Source organism: Heloderma suspectum, chromosome 2 (genome assembly GCF_057233095.1).
Source record: "Heloderma suspectum isolate Gila_16-S chromosome 2, 16-S_ref, whole genome shotgun sequence".
NCBI lineage: Eukaryota > Metazoa > Chordata > Lepidosauria > Squamata > Helodermatidae > Heloderma > Heloderma suspectum.
In genome coordinates, this window is record NC_139459.1 from 224,301,744 (window position 1) to 224,322,119 (window position 20,376).

General features: G+C 48.6%; 1 protein-coding gene across 5 annotated transcripts in view; it reads right to left on the reverse strand.

Annotated features, from left to right (window-relative positions):
• Positions 1-20,376, reverse strand: part of SEPTIN9 (septin 9) — a 297,608-nt gene that overhangs the window by 167,433 nt on the left and 109,799 nt on the right. For 2 of the 5 annotated variants that reach the window (XR_014788313.1, XM_084838241.1), the window contains exon 1: positions 85-708. The exons of the other annotated variants lie outside the window; for them this stretch is intronic. Coding sequence is in view for 1 of the 2 variants with exons in the window: in XM_084838241.1 (XP_084694367.1) it covers positions 85-139 (55 nt within the window). In the remaining variant the exon portion in view is untranslated. Of the gene's footprint in view, positions 1-84; positions 709-20,376 lie in introns of those variants that run through there. 5 annotated transcript variants of the gene reach the window in all.

Below are 20,376 nucleotides of genomic sequence, written 5' to 3' on the forward strand. Positions count from 1 at the left end.
AACGGGTGCGCCCCCCTGCCAGCGGGAAGGGGTGGGGGAGAGCCTGCGACGGGATCCTCCTCCCGCCCGCCCCGATCTACCTACCCTCGAAGTCGGAGATGATCCCTTCCAGGTGCGCGTTGACCGCCGGGTCGGCCATCGCCCCGCGCGGCTCGGGCTCCCCCGAAGTTCCCGGCAAGGTCCCGGGCGCGGCGCGGCGCGGCAGGGCAGGGCTGTGAGCGGCGCCTGTGGACGGCCCCCTCCTACCGCCAGGAAAGGGGAGGGCGAGAGCCGGCCGCCGAAGCGCAGGCAGGCAGGCGCCCCCTCCACCCCCCGGGTCCGTGTCGCGAAACAGGCTGGGATGAATGGGGGAAGGCGAGCCGCGGCCCTCCCCTCCGATCTTGGCAGCCCCGCGTGCGCCCGCCCGCCCGGCTGGCCTCCCCGCCGCGCACTGGCTGCCGCGCACGCCCGTCAAGCCGAGCCGCGGCGGCAGGGCAACGCCGAGCAGAGGGTGGGCAGGAGGCGGCCGGCCGGCCCCCTCCCAGCAGCGCCGCCAGCCGAGCCGAGCGTCCTTCTGGCCCGGAGGGAGCTCCCGCGGCCGCCCCGGCGCTCGCCCGCCTGCCCGCCCGCTTCGTGCGACGCCCTCCCCGTCGGCGAGAGCGGCAGCCCCGGGGAGGGGAGGGGCCCCGCGCCCTGCCTCCAAAGATGCTGCGCCGGCGGGGCAGGGCGCAGGCCCGCGGGAGCGTGGAAGTGATGAGCGCGTCCGAGCGCATGCACAGCCGCTCTCCCTTCCTGAGTGAAGAAGGGCACGTCCACAACGACCCAGCCCCCCCTCTTGGGACAAGCGTGCCACGGTAGGCATGGTGCGCTGGGTGGCCACGATTTGTGCTAAAGCGCAGTGCTCGTTTCATTCACCCGTTGCGGTGTCTATTTTACAGCGAGAGACTTCAGCCAGGGAGCGGGAGATCGGAGTGTCTATGCCTTGGGTTTAGACCCAGGATCAAGTCCCGGGCAGCGGCATTTTATGTATCTGCCAATCAGTCTCATTTGTATCCCACCTTTCCTCCGAGGAGACCATACATGGAGCGGTCTGTTTTTATCAGAACAACAACCCTAGGAGGTGGGTTAGACTGAGGGGGATCTGAAGAGCAAAGGGGACAGCTACAGGGGCAGCTTGAAAAGTGAAAGCAGTTGTTATTTGGGAGAGGGCAAATTTAAAGGGCGGAATCATCCTGCACGACCCATGGATGGGGTGCTGTACAGAGGACAATGTCGCGCCATCCCAAAGGGAGCGTGGCTGAATAAGAGAACCTGGATGCCAGATCCTGTATAGCCCCCAACCTGGTTCCCTCCATATATTGGACAACAACTATCATCCCCAGCCAGCATGGCCAATGGGCATGCTGGGTAGAGATGATGGGGGTTGTAGTCCAACACATCTGGCGGGAACCAGGTTGGGGAAGGCTGGTACACCTACTCTGCTCTTGCCATCACTCCTGCACCTCCTCCTAATGCCTTTACTGCGTGGGAGGAGGGCAGCTGCACTCTATTGCGCATATCGCCCCATTGTTCATTTACACTCTTTTCTAAGCCACTACAAGACACTGGCACATAGCTCAACAGATCGGCCCTTGCCTTCAGTCAAGTTTCATGTTTGAGTGCCATTTGTTCATCATCATCTTAATGAGAGAGAGAGAGAGAGAAACATTTCATAACTTGCAACAGGAAGGCCCATTTCTGAATGGTTTTTAAAGGATCCTATGTGAATTTATTTATTTATTTATTTATATTTTTCATCCGCCCAAATCACAAATGTTCTCTGGGTAATTTACAAACAGATAAAAGACTAAAATGCCTTAGAGATAGTTAAAAACATAAAATACAATACAATGAATGTAAGGTGTGAACAAAAGAGACTCAGCATGGTATGGTAGGCTTGGGGAGCTCCAGCTGCAAATCCCCACTTGGCCATGAAGCCTCACTGGGTGACCTTATAGCCAGTCACCATCTCAACCTAACTTCACAGGGTTGCTGTGAAGATTAAAAAGAAAGGGGGGGGGATGTTCAGCAGTTTGAGCTCCTTGGAGGAAAGGTAGATATAAAAGTAGTAAATATATAGATGGATAGAAAGAATGGTGAATAACTCCTAATGATAGTTTTTAAAATATAGAGTCTAACTAGATACATAGGTTGCTTTCCCCCCACCCAATCCTTCGTAACAATCTGTGGCCCTTCCTTTTGGCACACTGATAACTCTCTGGGACAGGCTTTGCCCATGTTTTCAACATGCTAAGAACATCTGTTAATAATTTATAAATGACATATAAAATCTAACCTAATATAAAAGTGTGCCTGATTTCTCTGCAGTGACACAATCTTTCCAGTGCTGGCAAAATGGTCCGTGTTTAACGATCTGTTTTTATTAACAGCATGACAGAGAAGATTTTTTAGATGGGGCAGAATTGCTTTCTTTAAAATAAAAAAAAGTAGTCCATATCAGAATAATGCCCTCAGCAGGTTCTGTTTAATCTGAGTTAGGGGGGAAAATTGTGTCTGCCATACCCTATAAGATCAAAAAGAACAATGAGGGAGCCTTGCCTGCCCTGAATGCTTCAAGCTGTTCTTGGCCTGAAGTTTGGAACTGCTAAACCACAACATTTCAGAGCCCTTTTTGTGGTCCAGGTCTGTTTGCAGCCAAAGTGTTTTCAAAATACATGGACATCATTTATACCAATAATACATGACAGTGTTTGAAAGTGAGACTCGTGCCTGTTTTCTTGAATGAGCCTAGCTAAGCATTTCAAAATAAAAATAGCCTTTAGCCACCCTAGACTTAGAACTGTCTGAACTGCGCCTATTGCAGTGCTGGTGTCACTTCCTTAGTCCTGACCTGCTGCTATTTGCTCCTCCAAACCAGCACAGCCATTCGGGAGAGGAGGCTGTTGTTCAATGAACACAGCCTGCATGCTGGCTGGCTGATCGGTGCCAACAGCCTTGGCACTGGCTCTGAAAGGAAGCGTATGTTTCCTTCTCCTGCAGTGCCAAAGTATAGGAGCTCGATGCACAATCCCTTTCAGAGACTGTTTCCCACTCTGTGAGATTTTGATAAAAGCACCTTTGTCTAGAATAATGGAGTCGAATGCAATAAGGGACCTGAAGGTCAACAGTTCAAATACTAACGTAGGCCAAGATATTACAGCGAGGTGTGTTGGCCTACAACTGCCATCATCCCCAGCCAACATGGGGATGATGGCAGACACATCTAGAGGGCACCAGGTTGGAGAAAGCTGTATTACACTGGCATGGTGCCTCTGCTCTTCCTTCAGACCCTACCTCATCCACGAACCTTCTGGCCTAAGTTTCAAATGCTTGTGAAGGTAAAATTCCTCATTGCCATTCAGTGTGGCTGAAGTTCAACAGCAATCTGAAGATCATCCATGAAATAAGGGCTGTATTTAGCCATTATGTTATTCACATCTTTAAAAGCATGCTTACAGTGGCTGCTTTTATTTTGTAGAAAAAAGCAGCCATAAGGGCCTGATTTGGAATGTGCTACTGATCCAGACTGCGGCACTGTACCGGTTTCCTGGCACCAATACACCCTTCTGCTCTTCACCCCCAAAGGCAGGGCCTGCCCAAGGCATTGTGCTGCCCGAGGTGCCACAAGATGGCTTCCCTCTCCATTCCACATACTAGATTGGCAGCTGACTCTTACTTCAACCCTGGTAACCAGCTAGTAGGCCCAAGGGGCAGCAGGCTAGTTTAGGGGTGCAGGACAGACATGTGGCAGACATGTTCTCCAAGAGGGGAATGGCTGAGGGGCGCAGGAGGAAAGGCTGGGGGCCTGCTGCCTCCCTCCCACACAGCACCTGCCTCCTGAAGCAGTTGCTTCATTCTGCCTAATGGTAGGACCAGCCCTGCCCAAAGGTGCTGCTTACAGTAAACAGCACCTTTGGAGGTAAAGAGCAGCGGGGGGCGGGGGGATGATTGGCAGGGAAGTGGTGCAAGGCCCCAGTCTGGACTGAGAGCCTGTTCTGGATTGGGGCCCTGCACAATTGTTTTTTCTTCAAAATGAAAGTGGTCACATTTAAAAAAAAACATAAATAATATAACTGTTGGCCTATGCTGCTTAGGCAATAGTAAAGATCCCATGCTTTTGACACAAGCTAGCCAAAATTCAACACTTTGAGACATAGGCCCAGTTTGCGCATAATGACAACCCATGGATTGTTTAAACCATGTATTGTTGCTGGGACCATGAGCAAGGGAATGAACATTCACTACTTCCATTTTGAAGCAGCTTTTGTCAACAACCCAGGAGTGCCCTGTTCCTGGGTTTTTTGATGTGACACCTGAATCCAGAATCACCAATGGTTTGTTGTTTGGTTAAACTCTGGGCTGTTTAACCCTACAACAACCCAGAGTTCCACGTTCAGACATCACATCAAACAACCCAGGATGAGGGTTTTCCTTCGTTGAAAGCAGAAGTGATGAATGCTCAAGAGGCAGCATGCTCACTCCCATGCTCACATGGGTTAAATAACCCATGAATTGGTGTTACAATCAAACCAGGTCATAGTTAATTATGTGTTTAACTTTCCCATTGAAATTAGTGGGACATCAAATACACAACTGGCTGCAATGTGTCCAGGCTAATGAAAAGGTTTGCTATATTTTCCCTGCCAGTTCTACCATGCAGGGCCATTTAGCAACTGCAGAATGTGGACTAGTGCTACTATGTAATGACTTAGGGCATAACACACCTAAAGGTCAGGTCTCACTACATATTACATATGGGGTGGAGGAAGATGGAAAAGTGACAGGGATATTCAGAGAGGAGAACGGGTGGATGGGGAAGGGGTTCAGCTGTTCCCCCCTCTCAATTATTATTATTATTATTATTATTAAATTTATTAATCACCCAGCCACTCTGGGCGATGTACAACATACAATAAAGCAGTTTAAAACAATAAAATTCTACAGTAAAAACATTTTCTAAAATACCCTAACCCACCCCAAATGCCTGCCTGAACAACCACGTTTTTAATGCACGACAGAAGCTCATTAAAGAGGGGGCATGGCGGAGTTCCCTAGGGAGGGAGTTCCACAGAGTGGGGGCCACCACAGAAAAGGCCCTCTCGCTCGTCCCCACCAGTCTAGCTGTCCTGGCTCTCCATAGCTTCTTTACTTCACATCACCCCTTTTCAAAGCTGCATGTAATGCACTGTTCCCATGCTAAGGCTCCAATCCTATGCACACTTACTGGGGAGTAAACCCCATTAAACGAAGTGGAAACATACTTCCAAATAAACATGAATAAGGGGGTCTAATTGCACATCTGACCATTTTCCATAGGGGAGAGACAACCACATGGAACTTACAAATGCTGAATTTTAACCAACTTTTGTTGTCTTGTGAAATGCATCTACTACAGTATGCAGAAAAATAGCCACTACAGCACTAAATATTCTGGGGATTTCATAAATAGAGAGGGAGAGGAAGTGAAGCTGTCAAAAGGAAATCAAGCTGCCTTTCTCGGTATGTTTATTTGGGAAAATGACACCCTTCTTTGCAGAGGCTGGGAAACAGAATGGAATAACAGGAAAATCCCACACCCTTTAGAACGTAGACTAGAGAAACAGAGGAGGGAAGACTGTGGAGTCATGCAGTCACGGCTGAGACAAGGTTCATTTTGTGCCCATCTCAGAGTTTTGTTTGTTTTGTTTTTAGTAACAGTTAAAACTTACCTTGTTTGCAACAATGTAAACATAATAAGAGAGAGACCTTTTTTTAAAAAAAAAAAAATTGTCTTCGGTTCCAGGAAGGGTGGAGTCATATAGCCAATGAGATTTAACTATTTTATGATGTCACTGAGGGCAAACAAAGCTAATTCCTGTAAGGGCAATTTCCTTATTTTGTATTAGCTTCCTTCACCCTCCGTGACTTCATTGCATAGCGAAATTGTAACTGATAGATCACAGGAAAGTGTGGGTGCATAGAGGCGAAGTTGTAAGCAAGCACACAACACACGAGGCCTTAGACTGTATTTACTGCTTCAATGGCTGTCTTAATTTACAATGTCCATGCTTGTTTGTTTGTTTGTTTTTGGTTCATGAGTTAATTTGTAAGGGCCTTAACTGTTCTGTTATTGGACATATTCTAAATGAACATGCACGCAGCCACTTTTTGAAGCTAAACTGCATCCCCAGTCATAGTCATTTCTTCCGACCTGTGCCAGTCCATTGTCTTTCCCTTTGATGCTTCACACACACACACACACACACACACACACTACAATGGAAAACATGCATGCCTTGAACAAGAATGCCATTAATGGCACCAAATATTTGCCATCCAATGAAAGCCATTCTATGCATCACACAGAATGACCATTCAGGACTATACCACTTCAGGTGGGAGGGTATCGTATTTCTGAATGCTTCCTCATGTAAAAAGTGCATGTAATAAATTAGCCCCTCAGAGAGATAACTTTCCTAACCTTATTCCCTGATGTGCTGATTTTCTACATATGGGGAATTAATTGTTTTCACACATGGGATGGGAATATTAAAAAATGCATTCCCTACCTGCAGTCTGAAGTGGTAGGGCTCCAAACCGCTACTATCTCACCACCACATTCTTTGAGACATCTGGGCCCATGTTCCCTGGAAAGCCTCTTATCTGCCCGGCTCTGATGCCAAGTTAGCCCATTCAAAGCCTGGACCAGGCAGGGGAAGGCAGCCAGGACATCGTACAGAGGCAGGTGGGCCAATTTGCCATCTTATTGGCCCTGCCTGGGACTGTGTTGCTGCCAGAGAGAAGCCACCCCCCTGGCTGGAGCTGAAGAGGGGCAGAAAACACCCCCTGGTCAATTACTGCTGGTTTGAGCCAGCTAGGCCCAAGTTTCCTGGGAAGCCTCTTATCTGCCCAGCTCTGACATGGGGTGGCAGCGATGCCAAAAGTGGGGTCGCCTCTTTGGGGAGAGCTGCTTCAGGGGAGAGGCAAGGGCAACCCCCCTAACATCGGGTTGATTGGTTTTGTGGCTTCTATATGTGGCGGTTGGTTGTTTCTTCGCTTAGGATCCTGCTATGTTCCTGGGAGAGAGGATATATGGCCAAGTCAGGATACTTGAGGGGCCCCATTTACTGTGGTTATGGGTCAAGGGAGATACGGCGTTGGGAGGAGGGCTAGCCAGGTTAGGAGAACATGGCCTAGACAGTTAATGGCTGTGCCATGTTCCGGCCCTCCCACCACCGCAGGTGTGCTGGTTGCCCTATCAGCCTGCCCTCGGTCTCTGGATGCTACTTTTAAATGCCAGTTAGGTTCAAAATAAGACCTCCCTCACTGATGATTTAATAGTGAATGAGGCGGCCAATCTGGCATGCATAACCAAGACCTGGGTGGGTGAGCACAGAGGAGTTGGTCTCTCCCAGCTATGCCCACTGGGGTCTTTGGTTCAGCATCAGGGAAGACCTGAGGGCTGGGGACAGGGGGTTGCTGTGGTCTATAGGAGTTCCATCTCCCTCCGCAGGCTCCTTGTCCATGTGACTACAGGTCTGGAGTGTTTGCACCTTGCATTGGGCCAGCAGGACAGACTGGGGAGTCTGTTGGTGTACCGTCCACCCTGCTGCTCAACAGACTCCCTATGTGAGCTGATGGAGGTGGTCTTGGGTGTGCTGTTGCGATCCCCCAGAGTGTTGGTTCTGGGGGATGTCAACATTCACACTGAGGGCACCTTCTCTGGGGTAGCTCAGAATTTTACGGCCTCCATAATGACCATGGAACTGTTCCAACATGTCATCGGCCCAACACATGTAGCGGGGCATACTCTAGACTTGGTTTTCTCAACTGAACAGGGTGATGGTGGTCTGAAGGTGGGGGACTTTGCATCAGTCCCCTTGTCATGGTCAGATGATTGCCGGCTGAGGTTTAGACTTGGAGCAACTTTTCCCCTCTGCAAGGGTGGGGGACCCTTTAAAATGGTCCACCCCCAGAGGCTAATGGATCCGGATGGTTTCCAGAAGACTCTGGAGGTTTCTGGCTGAAATGGCGGGCTCTCCTGTCGAAACCCTGGTCGATCTGTGGAATGCAGAAATGACCTGGGCAGTTGACATGATTGCTTCTGAGCACCCTCTCCTGAGTAGAGCTTGTGCTGCTCCATGGTATACCCCAGAGCTGAGAGCAATGAAACAAATTAGGAGACGACTTGGGTACAGATGGAGAAGAAATCCTAGTGGATGCAATTGAATGCTAGTACGTGCCTATGGTATATATTCAGGGGCAATGAGGGCAGCAAAAAAAACATAATCTTGCTGCCTCTGTTGAATCTTCTATCTGCTGCCCAGCAGAGCTCTTCGGAGTCATCTGGGGCTATTACATGCCAGCCCTAAGGACACTGTAGACCCCTCTGAGGCCCACTGTAATGCATTTGCTAGGCACTTCCAAGATAAAATCTCTTGCATCTGCCGGGACTTAGACTCTGGTGTTATAGCAGGTGAATCTGGTGAGGTACCCAGAGCACAGCCTTGTCCTATTCTCCTGAATGAGTTTTAGTTGATACAGCTCAAGGATGTTGACAAGGTGCTTGGACAGGTTCATGCAACCACTTCCATACTGGATCCTCGCCTCTTTTGGCTTATACAAACTGGCAGGGAAGGAACAGCTGGCTGGGCCAGGGAGGTGATTAATGCCTCCTTGCGAGAGGGAATGGTCCTGGGTTGCCTCAAAGAGGTGGTGGTGAGACTGCTCCTGAAGAAACACTCCCTGGACCCAGAAAATCTTAATAATTTTAGTTCAGTGGCAAATGTTCCTTTCCTAGGCAAGGTTCTTGAGCAGGTGTGGCTGCCAACCAGCTCCAGACACTCTTGGATGAGACGTATTATCTAGATCCATTTAAACAGGGGTTCAGGCCAGGTTTTGGCATGAAAACAGCATTAGTCGCCCTGTATGATGACCTGTCAGGAGAGAGACAGGGGGAGTGTGACCTTGCTGATTCTCCTTGATCTCTCAGTGGCCTTCGATACCATCGACCATGGTATTCTTCTGGGACAACTGTCTGAGCTGGGAGTGGGAGGCACTGCATTGCAGTGGTTTCACTCGTACTTGGATGGACAGCACCAGAAGGTGGTGCTTGAGGAATACTGCTCAGCCCCATGGATTCTCCGGTATGGGGTTCCACAGGGGTTGATTTTGTCCCCCATGCTATTTAACATCTACATGAAACCACTGAGTGCGGTCATCAAGAGTTTTGGAGTGCGTTGTCATCAGTATGTTGATGACACGCAGCTCTATTTCTCCTATTCATCTTCTTCAGGTGAGGCTGTGTATGTGCTAAATTGGTGCCTGGGTGTGACAATGGACTGGATGAGGGCTAATAAAGTGAAATGTAATCCAGACAAGACTGAGATGCTGTTGGTGGTTTTTCTGACTGGATGGAGGGTGCTCAACCTGTTCTGGATGGGGTTGCACTACTCCTGAAGTAGCAGGTTCGTAGCTTGGAAGTTCTCCTGGACCCATCTTTGTCACTTGAGGATCAGGTGGCCTCAGTGGCACAGAGTGCCTTCTACCAACTTTGGTTGATGGCCGAGCTATGTCCCTATCTGGACAGGGATAACCTGGCTTCAGTTGTCTATGCTCTGGTAATCTCCAAGTTAGATTACTACAATGCACTCTACATGGGGCTGCCTTTGAAGGCAGTTCAGAAGCTGCAGCTCGTGCAAAATGCGGCAGCCAGACTGATAATGGGGACCAAAAGGTCCAAACATAGAAGACCAACTCTGGCCCACTTGCATTGGCTGCCTATATGTTTCTGAGCCTGATTCAAGGTGCTGGTTTTAACCTATAAAGCCTTACATGGCTTGCGCCACCATACGTGATGGAGAGCCTCTCCCAACATGAACCTACCTGCACACTACACTCAACATCCTCAAGGTCCTGCTCTGGCTGCCAACTCTGAGGTAAGGATGGACGAAAGTCCTTACCTGGTCCCGCAGCTGTTTTTTTTGGGGGGGGGAGGCGCTCCATTTCTCCCCCCAAAATTCTGGCCGGGGGGGAGCGCCCCGCCTCTCCTGCCGCGAAAGAAAAAAGTTATGTAAAAAAAAAACGTGATAGGCTACATAACGATTTACGTAGCTTATCACGGCTAGATTTTCAAAGTCAGCCGTGATAGGCTACGTAAATCTTTACGTAGCCTATCACGGCTGACTTTGGGAAAAAAAAAAAAAGCGCGTACGCAAATGGCGCCCATGGGCGCCGCCATTTGCGTTCCTTATTTGGGCACGGGTAGTCTACGTAAAGATTTACGTAGACTACGGCGAAAATAAGGGCGCTGCCATTTGCGTACGCGCTTTTTTTTTTCCTCAGAGTCAGCTGTGATAGGCTACGTAAAGATTTACGTAGCCTATCACGGCTGACTTTGAAAATCTAGCCGTGATAGCCTACGTTAATCGTTACGTAGCCTATCACGGCTGACTTTGAAAATCTAGCTGTGATAGCCTACGTTAATCGTTATGTAGCCTATCATGTTTTGGGTTTTTTTTTTAACTTTACTGGGAAATGGCAGCGGTGGCAGCCGGTCAGAAGACCGGCCGCCACCGCAACGCCGCCGGGACCCGCTGCCAAGAGGGACATTCGCACGAGGTAAGTCCCATCCCGGGGGGGGGGCGGGGGGTGTCGGAGAATTTCCCCACCAATTTCGGGGGGCCGAATGCATTGGCCTTCGGCCTCCCGGAGATTCGTGGAGAAATTCTCCAACATCCCTACTCTGAGGGAAGCTTGGAAGACAGCAACAAGGGAGAGGGCCTTCTTGATGGTGCCCCCCCCCCAATTATGGAAGGCCCACCTGGCACCAACATTGCTCTTTTCGGCACCCGGTTAAGAACTTTCTCTTCTCCCAGGCATTTGGCAGCATATGATAAGTTTTAATTGATCCTGGATTGTCTTATGGTTATGGCTGTGTGCTTGAGATTGCTTTTTGTGTGTTTCTTCTGTATACTATATTGTTAATGTTTTTAATCTTTGTAAACCACCCAGAGAGCTTTGGCTACTGGGTGGTGTAGACATGTTGTTGTTGTTGTTGTGTGTAGACATGTTGTTGTTGTTGTTGTTGAAGAAGAAGAAGAAGAAGAAGTTGCAGCTCCCTAAAGCAAGTGTCCACGGCAGCCTTCTCCAACCCGGTGTTCTCCAGATGTGTTGAACTTCAACTGCCATCATGCCTAGCCAGCATGGCCATGGTGGCTGGGCATGATGAGAGTTGTAGTCCAACACATCTGGAGGTTACCAAGTTGGGGAAGTCTGACCAGTAAGAAAGGAAGGTAGCTAAGGAATGTGGGGGCGGGGCTGGGCTGGGTTTCTGCCTTATCTTGGAACACATTCTCCCTGCAGCTTCTGCATCACTCTGCAGAGGTCATCATCAGCTGCTGCCAGCAGTGCAGAGGCTGCAAGTTCCCACTAACCTGAGAAGACAGGAATGGGCCCAAAGCGGCTCCCTGCAGACCTGCCAGTGATGTGAATGCAAGCCTGCTTGCACATGGACTGTGAGTTTGGATTTGCACCCCCTGGATGTCAACTAGCAGCAACCAAGAGGAACAACTCCATGGAAACCAAACTCTGGTCCCTTCTTTCTCAGCAGATCACACCGTAAATGCAAAGTCCCAGCAATTAAATTTGCTTCAATGTTATGTAAGTGGACACAAGAGCAGAGTCTGCTATTCTCTTTCATTTGAAGTCCCATATGGATTGTGGCTTAAATTTGCTGAGCTAAGCTATAGATCAGGGCTGGGGAACCTCTCTCAGCCCAAGGGCTGAATTCAATTTTGGAGGAGCTTTCGGGGGCCACATTCCAGGGGTGGGTGGGGACAAAGGCAAGATGGGTAGGGTCAAGAACACCCAAAATGCCTGCATAGTGTAGCTTCAAGCTCTGCCTGCCAGTAACTAAGTCTTCAGAGAGGCATTTGAGCCTTTCAGAATGGGGAAAAAAATGGCACAAAGGTTGGGAAAACACCAAGTGATTGGTGGACGGGGGAAGGGGGCGGAGACGGGGGAAGGGGCATGGCCATCTGGAGGTCTGGACTGGGACCCCAGGAGGTATGGATTTGGCCTCTGGGCCTGAGGTTCCCCACCATTACTATCGTTTTATGAAATGGACCTAGACTAGAGTCAATCTCCTTAAAAGTGAGAGGAGGGAGTAAAAAGGCTTTGCCGCAGGGTCTTCCCTGCTCAGGATTCTAAAGAAATAACTGAAGAGCTTTTTCTCAAAAAACAGGCAGGAAACCCTTTTTCTGTTGAGGGCCACGTTCCCTCATGGGTAATCTCTTGGGGGCCACATCAGTAATTGGGGGGGGCAAAGCCAGCAGTGGGCAGGGCCAGAGCCCAAAGTGGATGGGTCACCCCCTTTCCTCTCCCTCCCTCTTCCTTCCCATCAGCAGGCTGGCAGGGATGGGGCACAGAGCTCTTCCCACAAGCCTGAGCCGATCACATGCAGAGAACGTTGGAAATTAGGCTGAAGGCCGCATGCAGCCCGAGAGCCACAGGTTGCCCCTCCCTGGCAAAAGACATTTAGAGTCAGGCTGTGCACCACTTCGGCCCGAAGCCCAAGTCGAAGTGGGCCACATTGGGCCCCTTCTGAGGTGAGGCGGAGGGGGCACAAAGTGACCCAAAGCAGGTCTGGGGCTCTCCGAAGCACTTTGGTGTGTTTTGGCAGCCCGGCACAGCCACGCCAGCTCCTTACCACGAGGGGGAGTCACCGTCATCGCTGCCACCACCCTCTGCTGCCACCTGTGCCGCCACCACAGCCTCCGCCTCCACTTCTGCCACCACCCCCTTGTAACGGCTGCCAGTGCATGTTCTGAGGGCCCAGGTAAGGAGCTGGGGGTTTGCGCAGCATGGCGGAGTCATCGGGGGGGGGCCCTGACACAGTGCCCCCCTGAAGCAGGGGCCCTGAATCAGCCCGAAGCAAATCAGACCCACCTCAAGTGTCCCAGTCACCTTCGGATTGTCCAGATTCCCCCTTCCAAGGTCAGAGGCGGCATTCCAACCTCAGAAGGGGGAGTCGGAGATCCACCCCTCCTCCCCCGCCCCCTCATTGCTGGTGCAGAAAGAACCATGCCCACTCCCCTCCAAGGCTGGAAAAGTGAGCTCAGAGGAGGAGGAAAGGGGGCGTTCCAGTGGGTGGGGAGTTAACCTGAGCCTCCTCCAGCATCCTTCCCTCCCGCTCTGAAGCGCCCTTGCTAGACAGAATGAAAAGCCCATCTAGACTAGCGAAACCTGCAGGGTGGGAGGATGGGGAGGTGAAGATTGCCTCAGCCACTCCTCCCACCCTGCATTGGACACCTCTGAGTTCAGGGGCTTCCAGTCACTGAAGGCACAATCAGTAGGATTGTGCCATTCAAAGTGCATTTGCACCTCTCTTGTGGTATTGGTATTATCACATGTGTTTGTTGTTAGTGCAGAAAATAAGGTTATACATATGTAACACAACTGTACATTCTAGCCAATGTAGGCTTTACAATCATGTTACAGAACTCATGTGAATGCTCCCTGCATCATTACTTCTGAGAGCCTTCCATGAGACTGGGGGCTCAAGCCCATAAATTCTTAGAGCTCCTAATTCATTTTAAGTGTCTGATGCAGAACATATTTTCCAACCACATGATGCTATAGTGTCCAAAAATGGCTGCATTTCCACTCGCAGAGTTTGATGCAGTTCATAAAGAAGGAAACCCAAGGAGAAGTTCAAATCACACTAGAAAAGCTCTAGGAAGTTAATGTCTACCTGAAGAAAAAAAGAAAGAAACACAAATGAACTGGCAAGGGAGCATTGGGGGGGAGGGAACAGGATTGGGCCTAACATCACAACTGAGCCAGACACTTGAGCTGACCAAAGGTGCCATTGGTACAACATGGCTGAGATCTGGAGTGGGAGGGTTGTATGCACACAACCCCCACACATAAGTCAATTTTATTCAGCTAGCCTTACAGATGGTGCCCCCAGAGAACCCCCAAGCTTCTCTTTAAGCTATGTTCAAAAAGCAGTTTGAGGGTTTGGAATGAGAACTTTGTAGAAAGGAAATTGAAGGAGAAGGTTGTGCAAGCACCATGTACCGAATGCTGTCCACTGCTTATCCTGAGGGACACAGTCTGGAAGCCCAACTTCAGTCAAAACATGAGAGCTCAAGAGATGGATTGGTTTTCTCCATTGCCATCACCCCCTGCCCAGCCACAGAAACTGAGAAAGAAGAGAAACAGCTCAAGACTGAAATTTGTGTTCCTTTTGTGCACTTCTTTGTATACAGCTTACAACAGAATTTGTAATTCGGAATTTGGCCACTAAAATGATCAAGGGGCTGGAGCAGCTACCCTATGAGGGAAGGTTACAACAGCTGGGATTGTTTAGCTTGGAAAAAAGGCGAGTAAGGGGGGACACGATAGAGGTGTACAAAATTATGCATGGTGTGGAGAATGTGGATAGGGAGATATTTTTCTCCCTCATAAGACTAGTCATCCCATGAAGCTGATTGGTGGGAGATTCAAGACAGATAAAAGGAAGTACTTCTTCATACAGCACATAGTCAAACTATGGAATTCGCTACCACAGTATGTGGTGATGGCCACCAATTTGGATGGCTTTAAAGGGGGATTGGACAAATTCCTGAAGGAGAAGGGTATCAGTGGCTAGTAGTCCTGATGGCTATGTGCTACCTCCAGTACCAGAGGCAGTAAGCCTATGTAAACCAGTTGCTGGGGAACATGGGTGGGAGAGTGCTGTTGTGCTCGTGTCCTGCTTGTGGGTTCCTGCTCAGCAGCTGGTTGACCACTGCGTGAACAGAATGCTGGACTATGTGGACCTTTGGTCTGATTCAGCATGGTTTTTCTCATGTTCTTAACACAAGGATGCAACTTGGTGCCCTCCAGATACTTTGGACTACAGCTCCCAGAATCCTTGACCATTGGCCATACTGGGAGTTGTAGTCCAAAAAGTATGGAAGGCCCCAATTAGAATGTGAGAAACTCTGCATCTGACCCTTTGATTATTGATCAGTATCACTAGAGGGGATGCATAAATGGTTGCAGCAATTCTGCGAGGCTGATGCTTTGGTACCCAGTTTCAGTATGGATCAGTTTAGCCATAAAGTAAAAGGAGGACCCAAAAAGGGACCTTTTGTCAAAGAGGTCCAGCATGGACAAGCACACAGGAAGAGCAAGTGTCCCCCTAAACTCTGTGTTGAAATGGACACCACATAGGCTAGGCAGGTTATTCTCAGAAGCATTCAGACACACAAACGCAGTAGGTTGTGATATCAAATGTCGATGTAACTAAAGGAGAACTTTCAGCCATCGCTGCTCATCCCCCTACTGGCTTTAACAAGCACATGGCATGGGGACCTTCTGCCTGCTGAGCTTTTCCACATTCATGTAGGATCCAGCCAACTCTTGCTCTGGAGAGGGAGGGAGGGAGGGAGGGCAGGCAGTATTCTTATCCTCTTGGTACATGGCAGAAACAGAAATGCTAATATGGGCCAGTCTTCTTTCCAACATTTTCACACCAGATCCCAATTACATCGTTTATAGGAAGAAGATAGGAGATGAGGCTCCACAGTGTTGCCAAAAGGTTTTCATTCTCATTTTTAGAGACCTGGAAATTGGTGCGTGTGTGGGGGGAGAAAATGAGCTTTCCATACCAGGCTACTAGAGCTTGCAGGCAGCAATTCCAGCTGCTGTCCCTACACACACACACACACACACACACACACACAGAGTTGCCTTTTACATTTACACAGACACAAACTCCTCTGCCTCCCATGTTAAAGCTGCTTCTGTTCTTCAAGGCAAATGCTCCATCCACACCTTTGTCTGCTCACACATAACGTTCACCATTCGGGGGGGGGGGGGAGGAACCACTGCTTAGAGAAAGGTGTCCGAGCTGATCACTCTCAGTATGGGCTGGGGGCTGATCGTGCACTGGAGGTGGGCAGTGCTAACATCAGAGGTGAGCATTGCAGGACACCTAGCAAGGCCCAGACCCCGGCAACTCCCCCTGGCCCTGCTGATTGTGCACTGGAGGTGGACAGTGCTAACATCAGAGGTGAGCATTGCAGGACACCTAGCAAGGCCCAGACCCCGGCAACTCCCCCTGGCCCTGCTCCTCCTCCCCCCTGCTCTTGCTACCTGTTCACCTGCCCTCTCCACAGGGATGAGCTGTGACTAGGGTGATCACTGAGGAATCTCCCCAAAAGGGGACATGCATCATCAAAGAAGAGGACCAAAAGAGGGGGTCAATTTTGCATAAAATTTGCATATGCTAGTTTATATGTATAGACTTAAAACTTCTTATTAGAATTTAAACAAATACTGCATATCTCACCATAGCGCAGTAGACTATGACCAGGTGACCTGAGTACCTGCCTGTTTACTCTGCTGTCCAGGTGCTCAGCTGTTGATGGGCAACAGTTTTTCTGGTTCTTTATCTTTAAACTGGAGTTGAAAAGGAGGATGGCCCTTCAAACTGAGGATTCCTTCAAACAGAGGGCTGTTCTCTGTAAAAGAGGACACATGGCTACCCCAGCATGACAAGAGCAAGGGAAGGAACAGCAGCCTCCACTTGTCTTGCTCTCTCCTTCTGGGCAGTGGGGCAGATGGCGCTCAGAGGGAAAAGGCAATTGAATGGGCAGTGGTGACAGTGGCAAGAAGGTGGGCTCAGTCATGGAGGGGACCCCACTGAGGGCATCTTACCCAAGGGCCACCAAAATCTGGAGCTAACACTGCAGGCAGGTCAGGTAATTTTCTACACTCCACCAAAAACTAGCCAGAAAGATTTGTGACAGTGTGGAATCAATCTCTGGAATCAGCTTAAACCAGCCTTTCCCAATGTGGCGCTCCCCCTGGCCATTGGCATGCTGGCTGGAGCTGATGGGAGTTGAAGTCCAAAACATCTAAAAGGCACCAGGTTGGGGAAAGCTGGCTTAAACCCATAAGCTTATATCATTTACAAACAGGAATATTTCAAGAAGAAACACCACAGAAAAAATGAGTAGAAAGTTTCCTCTTTTCTGTATCCCCCGATTTTTAAAAAATGATGTATATACCATTATTAGGTTACTCATCATCACACAAAGAGTCCACCTAGATGAGCCAGGGATCCCACAGCAATGGAAAGGATTGTATAAATATGGGCCTTCAGCTGACCTTCTGAAGGCCTCAACTTCAGGAGCAATTGCCCTTACAGATTAAACCAATTCACAGTCTGAGGCACTAGTTAAGCTGGGGTATTGGGATGTTGACAACTGAGTGCTGGTTTACATGCTATGACTCCCCCAAGTGGGGGCTGCTTTGAGTTGCTCCATGTAACTGTCACCAAGTGGTGACCATGTGCTGGAACTCATTGTGTGGATTAGGCAATATGGGTGCAACTGAGGAAGCCTGGGAGTTGTAAGACTTCTTCTGTCTAAACATGCATAGAATTGTGCCCTTAATTTTTTATTTATTCATTTATTAAATTTATATTCCACATTTCCACTAAAAATAGTATTCAAGGTAGTAATTTTCTACATGCTGACACAAACATCTAGAAAGAAAGGCCTGGGGTGGCCTGGAGAAATATCATCCAGTTGGAGTGGTGTGAGCTACAGCACACAAACAGCTCAGCATGCAGTGAAAGGCCCCAAATGAACAATTTAAAGTTGTTTCCATATAGTGATCATAATACATACACATACACACACACTCCCCTTTGTCCTACTTACAACTGTAAAGTCCCACTCACAATGTATTAATTTTTCCTATCGACTCAAATCACCTTCAACTGGGAACTCTGACCTAAATGTGTGAATCCGACTGTTGGGATACTTTGAAATATCACGTAATAGTTTCTGCATCTAGTCATAGCAGGGGTTGCTGGGCCCAGTCTGTTGTTTAGTAAAATCCAAAAACCTTGGCAATGGCATGATCGGCCAGGAAGTTGGTAGTGTTGTCAATGGAACAGAGGGGGGGGGAAATGGCCTGGCCATTTTGTATAATAATAATTTTAAAAGCTGGGTGGGGATAATGGGAGTTGTAGTCCAGCACATCTGGAGGCCATCAGGTTAGGGAAGATTTCCTCAGATGCAAGTCCTACTGTGTTCAATGCCGATTACTCCTATACTGTAGATCTATTTAAATAAATGGGACTTAGGTTCCTTGTGACTAACTTAAGTGTCATTCATTTCAGTGGGTCTACTCCACATAGGACTAACATTGGATACTACTTAGGCTTCAGTGAACCCAGAGGGACTGACGTCCAAATGAGCGGGCATAGGATTGCACTGCCTCTCTCTTTAATGGGTGCAGCGCCCATTTTCCCTGTGTACAGATTGCTGGTGGCTATTGGATTTATACCCAGTAATGGAGTTAATCTGTCAACACTGGGCAGCCAAATCCTCTCCAATGTACTCGGGAACTGGCTCTGATACAATTGCCAGTCATATTTTGAAATTCTCAACATGTTGGGAGATTATGCCAAAATGTTTTAATTGATGACATCTATGTGTGAAAGTGTGTTTTCTGGTCTGTAGGAAAACATATTTGAAGCTAATCATCCAACGTTTCTTTGGCAGGGCATATGTCTAGATCAGCACTCTTTCCCCATCGGAAGTGAGATTTGCATTGCTTGTGACGACTCTTCTGAAAGGTAGGTCCTATAATGGGAAAGAGGTGCACCTAGTTTCTCCCACCCAAAGTTGGAGGATAGGCAAGATCCGCTCTGGAAGCCCTGCTGCAGGACTGGATTTGGTTCTGGGCCTAATTACATGCAGAGGAGCTGATCAGAGCAACGTCTGTCAGAGACACAAACCACTTCCTCTGCCAGAGGTGGGTGGCACACACAGCATATTTACAAGTCATTTTCTTTGGAGAGGAACATTTGCTCATAGAAAGCAAAAGGAAAGCCAGGGAGAAAAGGAAAAGGAAAATAATTAAAGTGACAGATTTGAAAAAAACACTCAAGCTGTATGTGTGTCCCTTGGCCAAACTCCATCCAGCAGGATTTCATCTGGGGCTATTTTGACACCACTAGCTCCTGTTGGACCCAGGGCTGCTGAATGTGGGCACCTGGATGGCAGAGAGGCAGAGGCAATTGCTCTAGATCTGTATGGAATTATTATTATTATTATTATTATTATTATTATAATTATTATTATTATTATTATTATTAACATTTCTTTACCATCCCATAGCCCAAGCTCTCTGGGTGCTTTACAGAGAATTAAGACCCATTTTACAGCTTCATGTGAATTTGTCATGCGGTAGTGAACACACATCGTAGATCTTGCTGAACTGCCATGCATTTCAACAGGGCTTGTGCTGGAGTACTTTGTGGGCCTCAGTGTTCTGGGTACAGGAAATGGTTCCAGGTTCAACCCCAAGCCCCTTGTTGCAACCACTCTCAAGCCCCCTCAACCCATGCCATCACTGGCTTGGCTCTGCTGCCTGTTATACAAGCCAGATCCTCTTCAGTAAGCACAGGACTTCTGGTGCATTCCATGAAGTAACACACTGCTGTAGTTTGAGCTCTGTGTGTGTCACTCGCTCACATCGGTCCCTTTGTTCCCTTTTTGTTCTGCGCGCTTTATGAGTCAAGCTGTGGGCTCCATACAGTAGTGCAACCTTCATGAAACTGGGGCCCCACCAGGGATGCTTTAGAGTACAACCCCCATCATCCCCAACCAGCATGCCCAATGATCAGTGTCGATGGAAGTTATAGTCCCCCCAAAAACACCCGGAGAGCACCAGGTTGGGAAGGTTGAAGTAGTACGTGGAAAAATCTCTTGTTCTGATCAAGAAAATATGAGCCAACCCATGAGCGAGGTAGTCAAGAATCCTCTGTTAAAAATGCAGGGGCTGGAAAGCTCTCATTCTGCAATTATCTGTACAAAGAAGGGTTGCATATATTCAGTGGTTTGATCCTGTTGTAAATTTCTGGTAGATACGCCAAACGGAAATATACCTGGACTATATACTAATACAGTTGCCAGGCCTGCAGTTACTGCTCCTCCTTGAAATCTCATCTAGCTTCAGTAAGCAGCTTCGCAGACACCTGCAATGTCATGTTAATTCACTTTCCTGAAGGGAAGGAAATTGCTTAATTATCCCCAAGACACGAGTAGAGCAGCATCAGAGATCTGGTGGTACTAAAAAAGTTATTAAAGCTCGTAGGAAATTTGAGAAAACAGTAGTAAAATGACAAGCATGGGATGGCCTGGAAGAGATTCGCTTCCAGGGACATAGAGCAATGCCAAGCATTGCTAGAGAAGGTCTGGATTTGACACCAATTAGAACAGAGCTGTTCAAAGTGCCAGAGGCATGAGGATCATACCATCTGCATCAGGGATTCCCAATTTTTTTGGGTCAGTGGGAACATTTGGAATT